At 42.6% G+C, this 19,099-nt stretch overlaps 2 protein-coding genes across 2 annotated transcripts; one reads left to right on the forward strand and one right to left on the reverse strand.

Moving 5' to 3' along the window:
• The first annotated feature begins 56 nt into the window (after positions 1 to 56).
• On the forward strand, positions 57 to 9,560 carry trmt2a (tRNA methyltransferase 2 homolog A). The gene is given in 14 exon segments (XM_046841323.1): positions 57 to 274; positions 418 to 652; positions 655 to 767; positions 856 to 1,154; positions 1,889 to 1,997; positions 2,152 to 2,333; positions 2,503 to 2,617; positions 2,817 to 2,932; positions 3,010 to 3,121; positions 3,332 to 3,454; positions 4,194 to 4,269; positions 4,399 to 4,515; positions 6,614 to 6,710; positions 7,356 to 9,560. Coding segments are annotated over 13 exon segments (1,854 nt in total). The 5' UTR covers positions 57 to 274; positions 418 to 435; the 3' UTR covers positions 7,534 to 9,560.
• On the reverse strand, positions 9,218 to 15,608 carry dgcr8 (DGCR8 microprocessor complex subunit). The gene is made up of 14 exons (XM_046841322.1): positions 15,463 to 15,608; positions 13,266 to 14,205; positions 12,879 to 13,041; positions 12,658 to 12,800; positions 12,274 to 12,565; positions 11,991 to 12,188; positions 11,731 to 11,832; positions 11,490 to 11,588; positions 11,121 to 11,203; positions 10,616 to 10,716; positions 10,433 to 10,539; positions 10,171 to 10,298; positions 9,957 to 10,070; positions 9,218 to 9,767 (listed from the first exon to the last, which is right to left on the reverse strand). The coding sequence occupies exons 2-14, from the start codon at positions 13,923 to 13,925 to the stop codon at positions 9,684 to 9,686; spliced, it is 2,274 nt and encodes a 757-aa protein (XP_046697278.1). The 5' UTR covers positions 13,926 to 14,205; positions 15,463 to 15,608; the 3' UTR covers positions 9,218 to 9,683.
• Positions 15,609 to 19,099: the final 3,491 nt, after the last annotated feature.

Below are 19,099 nucleotides of genomic sequence, written 5' to 3' on the forward strand. Positions count from 1 at the left end.
TTGGGTTGAATGTTTTATTATTTTTTCTTTGCAAAAAAATAAAAATTAAAACCCTCAAAAAATTTAATTTTTTAAAAATGTACATATTATGTTGCTAATTAAATAAATATTGAATCGACTGTAATCGTTGTTCTTATTTAGACACGTGGTGCGCAGAGTGAATCCAAGATGGCGGCCTGCATGTGTGTGTGCAAACAGCTGTGCTGATTTTATTTATAATTATTCATCATCATTAATATTACTATTGTCATAACTAAGCACTTTGGGATATCAGGTGGGTGCAGTGAGGAATTGTGTAGTTCAGGTGTGTAAATATAGAATGAGATGGTTTTAGAGTTTTGTGCTGTAAAATGTGGATGGATGTAAACATGTAAAAAATAAGCAATAATTAAAAAGAAATGTGTTTGTGTTTTTCAGTCCATCTCTCAGGTCGTTATGGCCGATGTGCCTCCAGAGTCCTCTGTCCTGAACGAAGAACCCTGCATCAAACCAGAACCTCCACAGGAGAGCAAGCTTCTGGAGGACCCTACAGCAGAAAGAAGCAAGGATGAAGGAGGTGAAGGTGAAGAATCCAGCAGCTCTGACGTCTACCGGTACATCAAGGAGGACCTGTTCACCTCCGAGATCTTCAAGGTGGAGATCCAGAACCTGCCAAGTACATCGGTTTCAACGACCTGAAGAAGTTCCTGAACAAACACAGGCTGAACCCACACAAGATCAAGCTGATGGGGAAGCAGATGTTCGCCTTCGTCACCTTCAAGAACCAGGTTGGATGAACAGACTCCTCTGTCTTGGGTTCTCAGAGGGTAATGTTGATGAAGGTTTTGTTGAAACGTGGTGCTCTCCTGACTGCAGGAGGACAGGGACAAGGCCATGAAGGTGGTCCACGGCGTGCAGTGGAAGGGGAAGGTCCTGAGCGTGAGGTTGGCCAAGCCCAAAGCCGACCCTCTGCTCAGGAAGCGCAGGCAGGACGGAGATGCGGGAGACGGACAGCCCACACCCAAACGTCTCGCCGAGGGACACGAGGATGCCGAGGACCAACCCCTCAGTGTCCGGATCGCCAACGTGGTCACGCCCCTGTGGCAGGTCCCCTACCAAGAACAGCTCCGGAGGAAGGAGCAGGAGGTGGAGTCCGTCCTCCACGTGCTCACCAGGTTCTTCTTTCTTCTGCACGCATTTGCTTCATTACCTGCCACATTACAAATCCTCTGCCGTCTGTCTATTTGTGTGTGTGTTTATTTTTTTATGTATTTTTTAAATGAAGATATACATTTAAATTTTTCTTAATTTATTGATAATTTTTTTTATCTTATTAATAATTTGTAGTCATATATAAATATTATATATTTTTAATTTTAATAAATACATTTTGTTACGGTTATTTTTTCCTGGATGTATTTATAATCTTTTTTTATTTATTTTTTTAAACAAACTTTCCTTCACAGCTCTTTATTTATTTGTTTGTACATTTATGTATTTATTATTTTTAATCAATTAAATATTTGTATTAAATTATTCATTTAAGGAAAAAATATATATATTTTCAATTGTTTAAATCCATCTAGTTATTAAAATAAAAAAAGAAAAGTTAAAATAAATAAATGAAAAAATTAAATAACAGAGTAAAAATAATAAAACTGCGACTTTACACTGGAAACTAAAATATTAATAACTGATGTTAAACTAAATATAAAATCACAAAATAAATGAAATATAAAATTCAAAATAAAAAAGTAAATAAAACAGTAAAACATTAATTTATTTAAATAAAAAGTTAATAAATAATTCCATATATACAGGAATTACACCGGAGTTCAGATTCCCTGTTTACGATCTAAACTTTATGTTGTGTGTGTGTGTGTGTGTGTGTGTGTGTGTGTGTGTGTAGGGAGATTGGTAACAGTAATAAAGCCATGTTGCCGTGGCTGTTTGTGCAGAAGGAGAAGAATAAAGGTGTGTGTTGTGCCCTGGAGCCGATCAGACCGTCACCTGCACAGGTAACTTCTGTCCTGAACATCTCATAAGCCTCGTTTTACTCCGCCATGCTGTACAGGATGATGTAAGGTGTGTGTGTGTGTGTGTGTGTGTGTGTGTGTGTGTGTGTGTGTGTGTGTGTGTGTGTGTGTGTGTGTGTGTGTGTGTGTGTTGCAGACGGAGTACAGGAATAAGTGCGAGTTTGTGATTGGGACCGGTGCGGACGGAGAAGATAAGACGGTGGGATTTCGCTTGGGGAAATATAAAGGAGGCTCTTGTTCGGTGGTGAGTCCCTCAGACACCATCCACGTTCCTGCAGCAGCCAAACGCGTTGTCCTCGCCTTCCAGAACTACATCAGGTACCACAGGCACCTCCAGCTCACTTAGCAAAAGTTTGTGCACCCTCACCCGTTAATTTCCTTGATTGTAGAGATTTTAGTTGTAGATCAAAAAATTTTGCACTCTGCTAACTAACTTTTTTAATTTGTTTTTTATAATGTGTGTGTGTGTGTGTGTGTGTGCATGCAGGATGACTCCGTATGCTGTGTACAGTCCAGAGACGTATGAAGGTCACTGGAGGCAGCTCACCGTCCGCACCAGTAGAACCAACCAGATCATGGCCATCATCTTCTTCAATCCACAGGTCCATTCACACTCTCTCTCTCTCTCTCTCTCTCTCTCTCACACACACACACACACACACACACACACACACACACACACACACACACACACACTCAGGTTTTATTTTCCTGGTGTAAATGATGTCAATCTGGCGACCGTACATGGTGTGATTTCTCTTTACGGTTTGGTGATGAGTGTGATTGTTCACGACGCTGCAGAAGCTGTCTGAGGAAGAGACGGTGAGTGTGAAGGAGTCTCTGAGACGTTATTTCACAGACGGAGAAGGGAAGGACAGCAGGGTCACGTCTCTACACTTCGTCAGGATGGGACAGAGGTGAGGGATATGTTCTGGTGAATGCATGGGGTGACTGATGATGATGATGATGATGATGGGGCTGTGGGTGTGATCAGGACGTCTGCAGGGACGGAGGACTTGCCCTGTGAGCTGGTGACCGGAGATGCCTGGATCCACGAGGAGCTGCTGGGCCTCAGGTTCCAGATCTCCCCTCACTCCTTCTTCCAGGTAGAACTTCATAGTCATTACTCCACTTCCTCCCATTAACTGGTCCACAAGCACAGAGCTTCTCATCCCAGGTTCTAACCATGCAAATGTAGGAGTGGGTGGGGTTTACAAAGGGGTGGGGCTTTATTCGAGGGAGGGGTTAGAATACCATAACATTGATGTGGAAGTGATGGATAGATAGATAATCTCTCTCTCTCTCTCTCTCTGTAGACGAACACAGAGGCAGCGGAGGTTCTTTACTCCTCTGTAGGTGAATGGGCTCAGCTGGACCATGACAGCACTGTGCTGGATGTGTGCTGCGGAACAGGAACAATCGGCATCTCTCTGGCAAAGGTACACACACACACACACACACACACACACACACACACACACACACATCGACTCACATAACATCTGGATGTACATAAATAACGACCCGCTGTGTACTGCAAGTATCTATCTGTGTTACCAAAATATCTGGCAACCCTGTCATGTTTATTATTTGTTTGTTTATTTATTTAAATAAATATACTGCAGTTTATTCTTCTATATAAAGTCTAATATACTGTATAAATAATAATAATGAAACATAATGTGCCTCTTTTTGGAATTTTTTTTGCTAATGACACATTTGGCTTTTGGAAAAAAGTAAAAAAATAATTTTAGTATTTATTTAATAAATTAATTTTTAGTATATATTTGTTTGTTTGTTTGCATATTTATTGTATTTTCCTGTTTATTAATTCTTGGTCTGTTCTTTTCTTTCTGTTTTTCTTTAAGGTTTTTCATGTTTACATTTCGTTTTTTCAACTGTTTCTCTTTTATTGAATTTTTCTTTTTCCAAATTTTTCTGTTCTCTTTAAACCCCCCACCACCTCTCTTTTTCGAGTGAGTTGATCTTTACGTGAGGATTTCAAGTCAATCAGATTTATAATATTTTAAATGGATATACATCAATTTGGCAACCCAAAGGGTTCAGTCTTCGTAAATGTGCAAAAGTTGGACATAAATCTTTTTTTTTTTTTTTTTTTTTTTAATGAGGGATGTGTACCATTTCTTAAGTGTGTGTGTGTGTGTGTGTGTGTAACAGAGAGTGAGGAAGGTGATAGGAATCGAGTTGTGTCAGGAGGCAGTGGATGACGCTAAAGTCAACGCTCAGGCAAACGGTTTGTTATTTTTGATGGATCTGTTCATCCAAACAGTGCTCAGGTCTTCACTTCTAAAGTGTGTGTGTGTGTGTGTGTGTGTGTGTGTGTGTGTGTGTGTGTGTGTGTGTGTGTGTGTGTGAGAGACAGGTTTGACCAATGTGGAGTTCCACTGTGGGAAAGCGGAGGACATTTTCCCCACAGTACTCAGCGCCCTGGTGTCTCCTAATGTTACTGCTATCGTAGATCCTCCACGAGCAGGACTGCGTAAGAACTACTCTTCATCATCACAACCACCACAATCATCATCATTACCATCATCACCTTTACCTCCACAACCATAACCAGCATCACCATCATCATCATCATCATCATGATGCTCACACGCCTGCAGTAGATCATATACAGTGAGGAAAATAAGTATTTGAACACTCTGCTATTTTGCAAGTTCTCCCACTTAGAAATCATGGAGGGTCTGAAATTGTCATTGTAGGTGCATGTCCACTGTGAGAGACATAATCCAAAAAAAAAATCCAGAAATCACAATGTATGATTTTTAACTATTTATTTGTATGATACAGCTGCAAATAAGTATTTGAACACCTGAGAAAGTCAATGTTAATATTTGGTACAGTAGCCTTTGTTTGCAATTTCAGAGGTCAAACGTTTCCTGTAGTTTTCACCAGGTTTGCACACACTGCAGGAGGGATTTTGGCCCACCTCCACACAGATCTTCTCTAGATCAGTCAGGTTTCTGGCCTGTCGCTGAGAAACACGGAGTTTGAGCTCCTCCAAAGATTCTCTATTGGGTTTAGGTCTGAGACTGGCTAGGCCACGCCAGAACCTTGATATGCTTCTTACAGAGCCACTCCTTGGTTATCCTGGCTGTGTGCTTCGGTCATTGTCATGTTGGAAGACCCAGCCTCGACCCATCTTCAATGCTCTAACTGAGGGAAGGAGGTTGTTCCCAAAATCTGCAATACATGGCCCCGGTCATCCTCTCCTTAATACAGTGCAGTCGCCCTGTCCCATGTGCAGAAAAACACCCCAAAGCATGATGCTACCACCCCATGCTTCACAGTAGGGATGGTGTTCTTGGGATGGTACTCATCATTCTTCTTCCTCCAAACACGTTTAGTGGAATTATGACCCAAAAGTTCTATTTTGGTCTCATCTGACCACATGACTTTCTCCCATGACTCCTCTGGATCATCCAAATGGTCATTGGCAAACTTAAGACGTGCCTGGACATGTGCTGGTTTAAGCAGGGGAACCTTCCGTGCCATGCATGATTTCAAACCATGACGCCTTAGTGTATTACCAACAGTAACCTTGGAAACGGTGGTCCCAGCTCTTTTCAGGTCATTGACCAGCTCCTCCCGTGTAGTTCTGGGCTGATTTCTCACCTTCCTTAGGATCATTGAGACCCCACGGTGAGATCTTGCATGGAGCCCCAGTCCGAGGGAGATTGACAGTCATGTTTAGCTTCTTCCATTTTCTAATGATTGCTCCAACAGTGGACCTTTTTCACCAAGCTGCTTGGCAATTTCCCGTAGCCCTTTCCAGCCTTGTGGAGGTGTACAATTTTGTCTCTAGTGTCTTTGGACAGCTCTTTGGTCTTGGCCATGTTAGTAGTTGGATTCTTACTGATTGTATGGGGTGGACAGGTGTCTTTATGCAGCTAACGACCTCAAACAGGTGCATCTAATTTAGGATAATAAATGTAGTGGAGGTGGACATTTTAAAGGCAGACTAACAGGTCTTTGAGGGTCAGAATTCTAGCTGATAGACAGGTGTTCAAATACTTATTTGCAGCTGTATCATACAAATAAATAGTTTAAAAATCATACATTGTGATTTCTGGATTTTGTTTTTTTGATTATGTCTCTCACAGTGGACATGCACCTACGATGACAATTTCAGACCCCTCCATGATTTCTAAGTGGGAGAACTTGCAAAATAGCAGGGTGTTCAAATACTTATTTTCCTCACTGTATAACATGATGATCACTCGTGCAGCTCGTTCTGTTAATCTGCAGTAAATGAACACATCCTTCAGCTCTTTATTCTGCTTCCACTGCATCAGTTCCTCACCAATCAAATTAACCACAAAAACATGCAGTTTTTATCCGTTTGTAGTTACGTTTAACATCCAGCAGGGCAGAAAAAAAGTCTTGTAGTTAATATGGAAATTTGTGAACCAATCAGAAATCATTGATATTTTTTCTTCCACTTTTGACAGTTTTCAGGTTAATTAAATAGAAAAGAACTGAAAGTAGAATAATCTGAACCCTGAGGCCCAAACCTCAAACATCGTCTCTTTTTCACATGCGTTCTACATTCGTTTGTGTTTGTTTTCTTCCAGATTCCAAGGTGATTTTGGCGATCAGACGGGCGGAGCATCTGAAGAGGCTGGTGTACGTCGCCTGTAACGCCAAAGCGGCCATGAACAACTTCGTGGAGTGAGTAAACCACCACGGCGTCCGTGTTCCCTCGAGAAACCTCACCCACAATAATTACCCTGATAGTGGGCGTGGCCAAGAGTCACAACGAGGAGCAAAGGAACCTGCTCAGATTTTACAGAACGTTTCTAAACACCTTCTGGCCAATCAGATTTAAGATTTCATTAAATGTGTAATGCAGATTCATGATCTAGGCAAAGTTTATGGACACCCGACCTGCTACTTGTTGAACATCCACATTTGGTTCCCATTTGCTGTTTTAATGAGCTCCACTCTTTTTGGAAGATGAGAAATAAGATGTTTGTGGAGATTTGTAAAGGCACTGAAGGAGGTGAGGAGGTCTGGGGTGCAGTCAGTGTTCACATTAATCACAAAGGTGATCAGCTCTACACCAGGAGATCTTTCACACACTTCCAATCTATGAAAGCAGTTTCTCCAGGAGCTGCACAGGAACATTGTCATCCTGGAACAGTTTTGGGTTTGCCAATGCAAGTGATCTACTGGATCCAGTCCTGCTACCATTGTTTGGGGAAGAACCAGATATATTGGTGGAGAAGCCTGGTGTCCAAATACTTTTGCCATTGTAGTGTATAATGAATATTGACTATTTTCTGTTTTGTTTTTCCGTTATCGCCCCTCCTCCAGTCTGTGCAGAGCTCCGTCTAACCGTGTCCGTGGAGCACCGTTCCGTCCGGTTCGAGCGATGGCTGTGGATCTGTTCCCTCAGACCATGCACTGTGAGACCATCCTGCTCTTCGAGAGGGTCGACTACGGCTCCGGCGCCGAGCACGTCGAGAACTCGGGGCTGAAGCCCACACCATAAACAGCTCATCATTTCTTGGTTCATTTATACCATTTGTTTTTTTTCCTCAAAGTAGCATCAAGATGCATCATTTTGAGTTCGAGCAGCATTTTTCTGACCCTGAAATTAACTCCGCCCCTTTGCCTTTACACGTGGAAAAAGACCATTTTCAGTGAAGAAGAAAAAAAAAGGGCCACTTTTTACTCTCGTCATCGTCAATCACGATGATCACTGCGACTTTAATTCACCATGTAAAGTTCAAAAAATAAAGAATAAAAGACGAGAAAAGACGACACTTGTCATGACACTTTTTATTCGTTTTGCATAAAGTTCTCTCCGTCCCTCAGCGATCGACGGGTCACAACTCTGATGAAGAAAGAACGTTAGCGATGTGCTTTCAGGGGAAGGTCTTCCTCTTTTCAGCACGAAGGATCGGACGCTGAAGCGTAGATGAAGACGATGAAGCAGCAGGGTTTTGAAAGCGGTAACGGATTTGTGCTGTTCTTCCAGCAGGTATTGCGTCATCTCAGCAGACTTTCTCTCACGTACGGCGATAAAAAAGATCCTGAAGCAAACTACATACTATAAAAATGCATAAGACGTTAAAGCTTTGTTGGTACGTCCTCGTTAGCCGCCTTTTTGTATTTTCTTTTTTTATTTAAAAAAAAAAAAAGTGTACAGTCACATGATGCTGGAAATAATAACACACACACACAGGGTTTACATTCGAGTGGTTGAACTCAAGCTCATGCCAGTAACAGCAGTACCATTTCTCACAGCTAGGTAGCGTCACTATTGTATTTTTTTTTTCGTATGTGAAAAATGGCACAGAATGAAATGTAAATAAAAATCTGGGTGTTTGTTGCTCCTAACGGCGTGAGAGAAAAGCGTAGAGCTCCGAGCCCTTGTGATTCTCTAAAAGGCGTATGTTCAGATTTTTTGCCGTGTTCGCTCTGCAGTTCCCGGAAAAAGTTATGGTACGAATTCGGTTCAGAACTGGCAACCCTGCAGAGGAATAACACGTGTATAGCCACGCTCGCGCGTGTACGAGCGCATTGAAAAAACGTCCTGCGCACAGCGACATCGACTGGCCAACCTTCACATGTGCAATACAGGCGAACTGCAGAAGCACCACCTACTGCTTCCTGATTAGCTCCTCCCCTTTTTCTTTGCGTCCCTAAAAAGGTGCCAAATTTCTAAAGAGTTTTTTTATTATTATTATTATTAATATTTCTATCATCAATACAACGTCCACTTTATTCCCCGTGTACGCAGCACAGGACCAGACTTTTTACTGTACATTAAATAAAAATGTTGCACGATTGAAACTTATAAACCTTAAGATTATAGGGGGCGGGGCTTTCAGGGGAATGACTTGTCTCTGCTCCGTTATAAATAATACAACAAACGATATTTAACTAAAATATATAAATGTGTCTAATGCATGTGAAGTGAAAAAAGGGGCGGGGCTTCTAAGCAGTTGTCATTATTCCTGTTTTGAGCCGTTAGTTTTTCGTACGTCGTCGACGCGAAACCCTGAAAGGTCAGCAGATCTGATTCCCCCCCATCTACATTTGTTTTTGTGCTGCTGAAGATCAAGATACGTTTCAGGAACGTGCAAATCGAACCCTATCCGGCTCGAGACAACGATCGTACTCTTTTCCCCAAGAAAAAAAAAAAAAAACTATTCCTCCATAATAGTGAATATGGAACATGTCCAGCAGGAAATCCTTTATTAAATCAATCATTTATATATAAAATTGTTCTTTTGTTAAAATATCGAGCAGCCACGTTTAAAATCCACAAACGCAAGCATTTGGACATGAGCACGTGTTTGACTGCACCCTGTTGCAAAGAAGTAGAGACTTGTTTAAAGAGAGAGAGAAAAGAAAAGAAAAAAGAACAGATGGGGGAGGGAAGAAGCTGATGACGTGTGGCCTCGTCCTCGTCTCATCATCGCCCCCTAGTGCATCGGATTTAATTCGGGTTCCTGCATGGTATTGCCTTTTTTTCGTGCTAACTGCATAATCGATCGTGTGTGTGTGTGTGTGTGTGTGTGTGTGTGTGTGTGTGTGTGTGTGTGTGTGTAAAACGTGAAACCATGATGAAGTGACTTTTTTTGTTTGAGATCTTCAGTGCGAGAAAATGAGCGAGAAGGTGGGCTGAAGGTCCTACACGTCGACGGTGCACAGAGGCTCGCTCCCGGGCTGCGCAGATTCCATCACAGTCATTTTGGGCTTCTTTTTCGTCTCCTCCTGGAAACAGGGTGGAGGAAAAAAAAATAAATCAACAACTGATTGATATTCGATCGTAAACGTGGGCAAAGTGCTATATTGGTTGATTAATTGGATTATTTGCAAATTCAATCCAATCTAGCCATCAGGGCGACCTCTAGTGGTGGGTGGTTTATTTTCAGTACAGAATCATGTGTGTGTTAGTCGTACCCTCTCTTTAGCCAGTTTCCTCATCTCCTCTTGAAGTTTGTTCAGTATGTGGAGGTTGGGCTTGTTCTTTTTGGCGTACTGCTGCAACTCGATCACGCTCTTGTCTGAATTTTCCTTCAAAACACACACACACACACACACATCAGTAATCTACCACAAACACCAAACCACTTCCTGCTACGACTCTGAACCTTTTTTTTTTTTTTTAAGATACCTTCTTCACCATCTTGTTGTTCTCTCTGCCGTACATGCGTAAGAGTGAGCCCCAGTTCTTCACGTGAGGATGCAACATCTGGAGGATCTTCTGAGAGGCCAGCTGTTTACCCACTCTCTTGTTCTTACCTTTGAAGAGCACACAAAGTTTCTGTTAGTTAACATTTCGACTAATCAGAATTCATCTTTGTTTTTTTTTTCCTTATCTACGCAGGAAATAAGTAAAAAAAAAAAAACATACAGAACATTGCGAGAGCACTTACACCATCCACGTACGCTGTGTTTCCCACACGTCATCACGTATTCGCTCTTCTGGTTCTTCCCCGGGATGACCTCGAACTTGATGCTGGTGTCCCCCATGCCATGATTTCTGTAGGGGAAAAGAAAAATGAAATAAAATGTCGTCTAGACATCGGAAACAGAACGTCTACACAGCAGCGTCCTACCTCTTAAGGCACTCGTGAAGGATCTGGTATGGTGACAGTAAGCCTGCTTTGTTGGTCAGTTCATACACTCGAGAGTCTTCAATACTGATATGGTTAAAATACTGAGGAGGAACGTGAGCACTGGTTAGTGGTTGTTCAGGGAGTAATGATCATCACATTAAATAACAGTAACAGGCAGGGATGGGGTCAAGGAAGGGGTCATGGGGTCAACAAAAAAAAAAGGACCAAGGTCAAGAAAAAGGGATCAAGGGTCAGTGTCAAGTGTAAAGAATAAAGGTTGAGAGTAAAGGGGCTGATGAAAACAGGCCATGGTCAAGTGTAAAAGGGCAAAAGGTCAGGAAGACAGGGTCAAGTGTAAAGGGGTAAGGGTCAAAAAAACAGCACCAAGTGTAAAAAGTTTAGAGTCAAAAAACATGGGAAAGTGTCCAGGGAACAAGGGACAGGGGTTAAGAATAAATGATCAAAGTCACTATCAAGATCAGCATGGTGGTGGTGGTGTATATACCTCCAGTTCATCTCCTTCCACCGGCTTCTCCTCAGCCGTCTGCTTCACAAAGTCTGGGATGAGGATCTCCAGTGTGGCTCGAGCTGCAGCACAGCACCAAGAACACCACACACTTATTATATTATTATACTCGTTTAATCTTTAACACACAACAAGAATCCAAAGTACCAGGAACCACCGGTCAAATACCAGAGTTCCAGGAACCACAAGTCTAGAACCAGAGTACCAGGAACCACCGGTCTAGTACCAAACGCTGAGAATTAAACTACAGCATTTTATCATTGATTACTACATTTTATCCTTTTATAGCTATGTAATGAAAGACGTTTGCTCCTGTTATCGCTTGTGTTAGAGCAGCTACATAATTACCTGCTTTATTCTTGGCGAGTTTTTTGCTACTCGCTGTCCCGGTGCCGTACGTGACGCCGTCTATAATAACCGAAGCACCGAAGGGTTCACTTGGGTTTTCTGGGAAGGAAAAAAAAATAAAAACCAGATGTCAACGTTAGAAACGAGCAATAACCACACACACACACACACACACACACACACACACACACACACACACACACACACACACACACACACACACACACACACACACACTTACCACATTCAAAAAAGTTGTAAACTGGTCGGACCTTGAGCACACGTTGCATATATTCGTGTAGGATGCAAACCTCAGACTTTCCATTCGGGTTGATGATGAACTCTAAAAGCAGATACGGAGACAGAGAGCTGATTTAACGGCGTGCATAAGTATAAAAAAAAAAAAGCCAACAGGCATCATGGTGGAAGAATGTTGCAAAGCAGAAATTATATCAGAACACCGTCCTAGCAAGTGAATGAGTGAGATACCACAGACTGAACCTTTCTTAGTGGGCGCGTCCTGGACCGACAGAGTGATGAGCTTCTGATTGGCCGGGAGGATGGGCCTCTCGGACTCCGCCTGCTTCCTCTTCATGTCCCGGTTGAACTGCCGTCGCTCCGCCCAGGTGCGGAACTTCTTTACCGTCACTTGCTCGAAGTCGAAGCGCTTCTCCAGGTAGCCGCGAAACGCCTCGATGTCTGTGTAACAGGAAAGAAGAGAGGCTTTAGGATAAAATGTCAAATTATGACCTCGGATACTCGCGAATCACGACGATTCCCTTACCAACCGACTCGTCCTTGCACACCTCCACCTTGGCTTTGACCTGCCCCAGTGCGCCCTGAGCCGTCTCACCCCCCTGACACTCCTTTACCATCGTGTCCGGGTTGGACTCGTCACACGTCCCCTCCGGAGCCGTGGAGTCGGGTTCTTCGGTTCTCTCCTGGGGTTCTCCTTCCTCGCCGTCCTTCACCGGAGACACGTTGGGGGTCACTTCTCCGTTCTGCTCCTTTTCTTCCTGTTCCTTCATTTTCTTATAGTGCAAACAGGGGATGCTACTGGTAGGAGGGTCGTGTTTCTGGAGAAACAACAACAAAAGGGTTGTTTACAAATCTTGGCACTCTAAAAACACCCAATTTTCAGGCCACAAAGCCAGACCCAGGTGTTTACCCTAATGCTTCCGGTTCCGAGGAAATACGGTCTGGACCAGGTGACGACCCGGGTTTCCCGGTGGAGGTAGACTGGAATGCCGGAGTTATGGAATGTCATGATCCAACCGTCAGGAAGAGGCTCTGTAGGCGGACGTCCGCGACCTGACGCATGAACGCTAGGGTTAATCGATTAATTGAATAATTAATTAGTGAGGACGTGATAATGAAACTATAACTCACTCTTGAGAACAGTCTTAATTTTGGTAATCATGGGCTGGACACCCTGCTCCGTGTCAGACTGATGATCGCTGTCTGCTGTGTATTTGCCCTCGGCCAGGCGCATCTTCTTAGGCACAGGCATGCCTTCCTCTAACAGGGCATCTACATCATTGTCAAAGTCGTCCTGAAAGAGACAAGCGGTTACACACAAGCAAACAAAAACAAAAACAAAAACAAAAGCTGGGGGTGTGATTCATAAAATCACAGCTGATGTGTGATCTGAGAATGACCTCTAGGGGGCAGCATCACAAATGTACTCTTTTCTTAAATGTAGCATTTCAACCAATTTCTTCATAATAACTTCCATCACACGTTTCACAAAAAAACGGCCACCACGGCCCCGTGTACCTCGTAGGAGTAAACGTGGTCCTCGTCGTTGGCCTGCTGCTTCTGAACGATGATATCAGAGGTGTACTCGCTCTCCTCTCCGTCTTCAGTATCCAGGAAGTTCTCGCTGAAATCCTCCAGCTCGTCCAGCACAGCAAATTCCACCTTGTTCTCCTGCTCAGCCTCAAATTCTACCCCGGCGGTCCCCTGCACCGCCCCTTCCCCTGCGCTTCCCTGCGGCCGTTCGCCGTTCTCTAGCTGCCGCTTATCTATCTGCCCCTGCCCCGTGTACAACACTTTCCTGTCTTTCCCTTTGCTGCCACTGGGACTGCTGCCGGCGCCGGCGTCTCCTCCGAATCGGACACTGATCTTAACGTCTCGGAGGAGCCTAAGGTCGGGGAGGAAGGAGGTAACGGGGGGAGCGTGGCGCCCGGTGCCGGGGCACGGGTCGGCGTGTAACGCACGACTGCTAAAAGACACCGAGCCCTTAGTGAGGAGCGTGGCGTCCTCGGTCGGCGCGAACGAGGGTCCATCACCGCCGGAGCTAACGTCCATTTCCTCGGCGTCACTGGACGTTTGCAGGGGAGGTGGTGGAGGAGCTTTACACGTACCGCTTCCTGACATTTCATCGTCAGGAGGCTCCAGAGGGAGAGGAGGCACAAACTCAGCGACATCCATCATCCAATAACTAATAATTCTACTCTGATATGTGACCCTGTCTGGATAGAAATCTGTCTAAGTGCTAAAAATCAAACAAACCTAAAAAAAAAAAAAACACAGACGGATGCAAAAGAACCCACTCGGCTGTTTGAGCATGCCAAGCCGATTACATTGTTCTTTTCATTAATGTAGACAGCTTTTTACAAATCACTGTCTCAATTATTGGAAATCACAATGCATTCAGCTTAAACCCTTGGCCCGGGGCTAAACACGGTCCATCTTCAAGAAAAAGGTAGAAAACCTGGAAAAGGGGCAAAAAAAAGATAACTCATCAATCTGTCTATTTATACGATATAAACATACATCATACATCATACTCATCACACTGACTTTATATAAATATTAGGGGTGTAACGATATTAAATTCACGGTCTGGTACGTACCTCAGACGGGTATGGAGAAGAAATGCAGAACATAAAACTGTATATACATTCGGATAACAATTTTAATAAAAATGCCTGCTTGGTTAAATAATGCATGAAATAATATTTTCACTTTTATACAAATTTTAAAAATGTAATACAATAAATCACTTATATCAAATAAATAAAGTTACTGATTAAATTGGCACAATTTAAATGTATTGAATAAAATTTAAAAGATGGAAAAATTAAAATTAGTCAATATTTGTTAGACTCCATTTGGGTGATACAGAAGTGTGTATTAATGCATGTGTGTGTTTTACATTTAATATTTAATTTTCTAAAAATATGATCTACTTCACTTTTATTGATTTCAGGAAATGTCTTCATTCCTTCCATCCTTCATTCACTCACTCACTCGGTATGCGGAATGGTCAGGATTTTCTCCTTTTAATAGCAATTCTTGAAGCTGGACATAAAATGCTAAAGAATCCAGCCGATTTGACTTTTACAAGACTGTCGTAAAAACAGAGGAAGGGCAACGAGTTCTCACCAGTGCAAAACAACAAATCATATTTACAAAAAGGAGTGAGTATCCACAGTGACCCTGCACTGGAGGAAACTCACAATGTAACAATGTTCAGCACGTAAAAAGGATTATATTCGGTATACATGTGCACTGAACCGATAGTTCTGTACCGAAAGGGTCCGGTACGAATACGTGTACCGTTACACCCCTAATAAATAAATAAAATAAAAAATAACTAGACAGACAGACAGACAGACAGACAGACAATCAAATACGACTTTAACATCATTTTCTTTTACCCCAAAACACGTTCTAATGAAGCACACAGTAGCAGCATGCTAATCTCATCATTGCCCCACACTAGCATAAGCCAAGTGAGGGCCGTATCCCAAACCGCGTCCGAATTTCTTAATTAACGCACTACATCCATAAAAACAGAATGGATTTGACCTCCTATAAAGGGCCCTACATTTAAATCAGATATCCATTTGAGACTCGGCCACGCACTCTACCCACAGGCAGGAGACACAAATTTTTAGGTTAAAATTAAGAAACTAGCTGATTCTCAACATCACATTGAGCGAATTCGGTGTCAAAATGTACCCACCTGTCTAAATACTAATAAATATCTTTAAAAAATCTTCAATAAATAGCACAATTTCTTCGTTTTTCCAGGAGTCAGCTGCCCGCCCCCTCCTCTATCCGCCATGTTCTAGCGTCCTCGCCGCTGTAGCGCCCGCCCCTTTGCCGGTGTCTGTGCGCCGCCGATTGGCTGACGCGCTTCAACACCGCACGCTGATTGGCTAGCTCAGCTTTCTTACATCCCGCCGCTGTTGCGTGCTGATTGGCTGCATGCTTTGAGGCGATGGCCCTGGTCCCACCCCCCCCTCCCTGTAACGCCTCATTAACTTCAAATGGAAGTGTCACGATATCAATTAAAATACAACAATTTTACTTTTAAACATAATTGTAATCAGCAAATACGAAAGAAATGTGAACAAATACGCAATTATTATGCGTACAAGGTGGTAACAGAAAGGTTTCCAGACTAGTTTTGTAGCATGCCAACACGAGGCTGCATACACAGTCACAGGGAGCACCGCCCTTCATTAGTCAATGTGCCTGTGCAGATCAGGAGCTGTGCAACCGGTGCTATTTGACCACGTTTATTACCATTTTATCATATTTGGTTCCTGCGATTTTCCACCTTTTCCGGAAGATGGAGAAGCAGCTCAAAGGTCACTGCTTTGACAGCGATGCGAAGGAATTTGAACACGTGTATTAAAAATTGTGTTTTCCGGTCCCTTTTTCCATGTATAACCTTTCGCCCAGGTGTGTCCTCTGACTGAATGAGCGATGATTGCATTTCAGTGGGACACAGATGCAACAAACACGAGTGATCAAAGCAAAATGCAATGCGGCTGAGAAATTACCTTCACCTTTATATTTTTAATTATTTTTAACAATAACGTGACATAACAGCTTCTGATTTTTAGCAGGTAACGTCTCCCACACGTCACTGACAATACACATGCAGCACAATGGAAAGCGATCATGAAAATAAACAATGTCTGGGACCAGACGGTGATCACCTTTCCCCAGTGCGATCGATTTCTATATTTGGAAATATATCCCAAATCCCAGCACCATTTAGTTAAAATCCCAGCACCATTAAGCTGCCAGTGCTGGACGTTAGAGTAAACCTTCAACCGCTCGGGTGGATAAATGGGATAATTGTAAGTCACTCGAGATACGGGCATCTACCAAATTCCATAAATGAAAACTAAACAACGTTCCTTCAGGACCAAAGTGCTACAAACACACATTCAATGCACATAGACCTTTATAGATCTTCTTATGTAACCTGAGTAACACCCATCATTTTATTTTCTAACTCTAACCTCATCCATCAACGTTATCTTTCGAATATTTAGGTTTTTTTCCATTTTATTAAAACAGTGTTGACAGAACCCACCCATCTCTATTTGTTTCAAAAAGTACCTCTAACACAGAAACCAACTCAAACCCTGACCATCTATTCTGCTGACACATTAATTTCTCTTGACAGATTGCCTCTTCAGAAGTTAAAAGCAAAGCTCTTAAAAGCACAATCACCCCATCTAAATCCAGCTGAGATGGTTTGGGATGCATTGGACTGGTGAAGGAAGGAAAGCAGCGAACAAGCACTCAACACCTCTGAGAATTCCTTGAGATAGTTGGAAATCCATTCTAGTTGACCCAACATCCTGAGGCTGACTGAGAGAAGGCCAAGAGCGTGCAAAGCTGTCATCAAAGCTAAAGGTGGCAACGTTGAAGAATCGAAAATGTTCTTTTCTTCTGTAAAACATGTTCTTTGTTCTTTAACACATTTGTTTTCACTACATAATTCTTTCTCTAAAACATTTTTCATAGTCTTGATTCCTCAGTATTAATTTATGTGTAATGAAAATAATAAAAGAAATAAAACACTGAAGGTCAGCTTCTCTGCTGCCCCAAACACAGAAATCACTCACATATTTTAATATGTATTTCCATGAATTAAAGTCTATTCTCTTCATTTCATAGCTTTTCTCTTGGTTGTGATGCTTCCACGAGTTTGTGTTACAATTTCTGTCCAATGAGATTTCAGCCATCATGTGTTGCCAGAAATCTGCCTCGAAGCCTTTAGAACCCACAGTACAGGTTCCTCCAGCTTCAAATATATTACGATGAAACTGCTTTAACCAGCCGTATTCGAGTTGGTGACACCGGGGCCATCTCGCAGGCGTCCAAACATGTTGGCATTTTCACGTCAGAGAGCGCATCAGTCACAGCTCACAAACAAACTGACTGACAGAGGAGAAGAAATTTATCTGGTCGCATTTACAAGGACTTTTACAAGACAGACTTTTCAAGAAAAGCTGGACATCGTAAGGAAGTGTCAACAAAACAGTTTAAAACAGTTGTTAAGGTTTTCATGAGCCTTAAAGAAGTAAAATGTACTTAATAAAAGCTCCTGTGTGCACCCGTGTTGATGTATGCAGGCAGTGCAGCTGTGGCTACAATGAAAGGAGACTTGTTGAATTGTGTTTTTTGGGTTTCTTGCTCTAATACTGCCATTTACATCAGATTGTCCAGAGCGACGTACAAAAGTGCTTTGAGTCTCTAGTAATGAATAAATCTACACTGATACACAAGATTACAAACTTAATATAAATATAACTCTTAAATTCTACAAAGTAAACTTGGAAAGTGCTAATTTAAGTATTTCAGGAAGATGAAGGTCTTCAACCATCGCTTGAAGATAGTCAGGGACTCTGCTGTACAGACATCTAGGGGAAGTTCATACCACCACCTCGGTGCCAGAACAGAGAAGAGCCTTGAAGTGTACTTACCTCTCATTCTGAGAGAAGGAGGTACCAGTGGAGCAGTGCTGGAGGATCTCAGACAGCGTGGTGCAATGCGAGATGTGATGAGGTCTCTGAGGTAAGATGATGCTGGTCCATTTTTGGCCTTGTAGGTGAACATCAGTGTTTTTAATCTGATAAGTGCAGCTACTGGAAGCCAGTGGAGGAGCAGCAGTGGAGTGGTTTTTCCAGAGATCTTGACCTGGAGATGAATCACCTGGGATGATCAGCAGTTCTGTTTTGCTGGGGTGGAGTTTTAGTTGATGAGCACTCATCCATGAAGATATGTCAAGCATGCCGAAATCCGAGCGGAAGCTGTGGTATCTGAGGGAGGGAAAGAAAAGATGAGTTTAGTGTCATCTTATAATAGCAGTGGTAGGAAACCCCATGTGAGGATATGAGTTTACCAATAGAATTCTAATCATTAGGGTTTAACAGGTAAAATGTGGTGTGGGCTTAATTGGGTGGGATGAAAACCTGCACCCCCACCAGCTCTTTGTGGAAAAGATCAGACACCTCTGGCTTAATGCCTCCAAATATCAGGAACCGGCCCTGAGTAATGACATTTATTGTCACTGTATGAGATTGCTGTCAGTGATGCAGCGCTCTGTTCTGCTGCGTTTCTCTACAATATTGATGGTTTCTATAGACGTGGTGTTAATATTGATGGTATTAAGAGGTCGATTGGTTTATGTAGGACACCACTGAAAGCCTCATGGTGCCCGACATGGCCAACTCAGGACTCTGCATTTCAGAAACTCAAGAACATTAACAATAAAAAATAAGAATTTAGAATACAATAAATAAAAGCTAAAAATAATGAGCGGAAACGTGAGATAAATGATAACACACATTAAG

This window comes from Silurus meridionalis, chromosome 27 (assembly GCF_014805685.1).
Source record: "Silurus meridionalis isolate SWU-2019-XX chromosome 27, ASM1480568v1, whole genome shotgun sequence".
NCBI lineage: Eukaryota > Metazoa > Chordata > Actinopteri > Siluriformes > Siluridae > Silurus > Silurus meridionalis.

Excerpts from the sequence above, each read along its gene's own strand:
- dgcr8 (XM_046841322.1), bottom strand. The coding sequence starts at position 13,925 with ATGATGGATGTCGCTGAGTTTGTGCCTCCTCTCCCTCTGGAGCCTCCT. Across the intron at positions 12,566-12,657 it reads TCGGAACCGGAAGCATTAGG|AAACACGACCCTCCTACCAG; the intron begins GTAAACACCTGG and ends TTGTTTCTCCAG. Across the intron at positions 10,071-10,170 it reads ACAACAAGATGGTGAAGAAG|GAAAATTCAGACAAGAGCGT; the intron begins GTATCTTAAAAA and ends TGTGTTTTGAAG.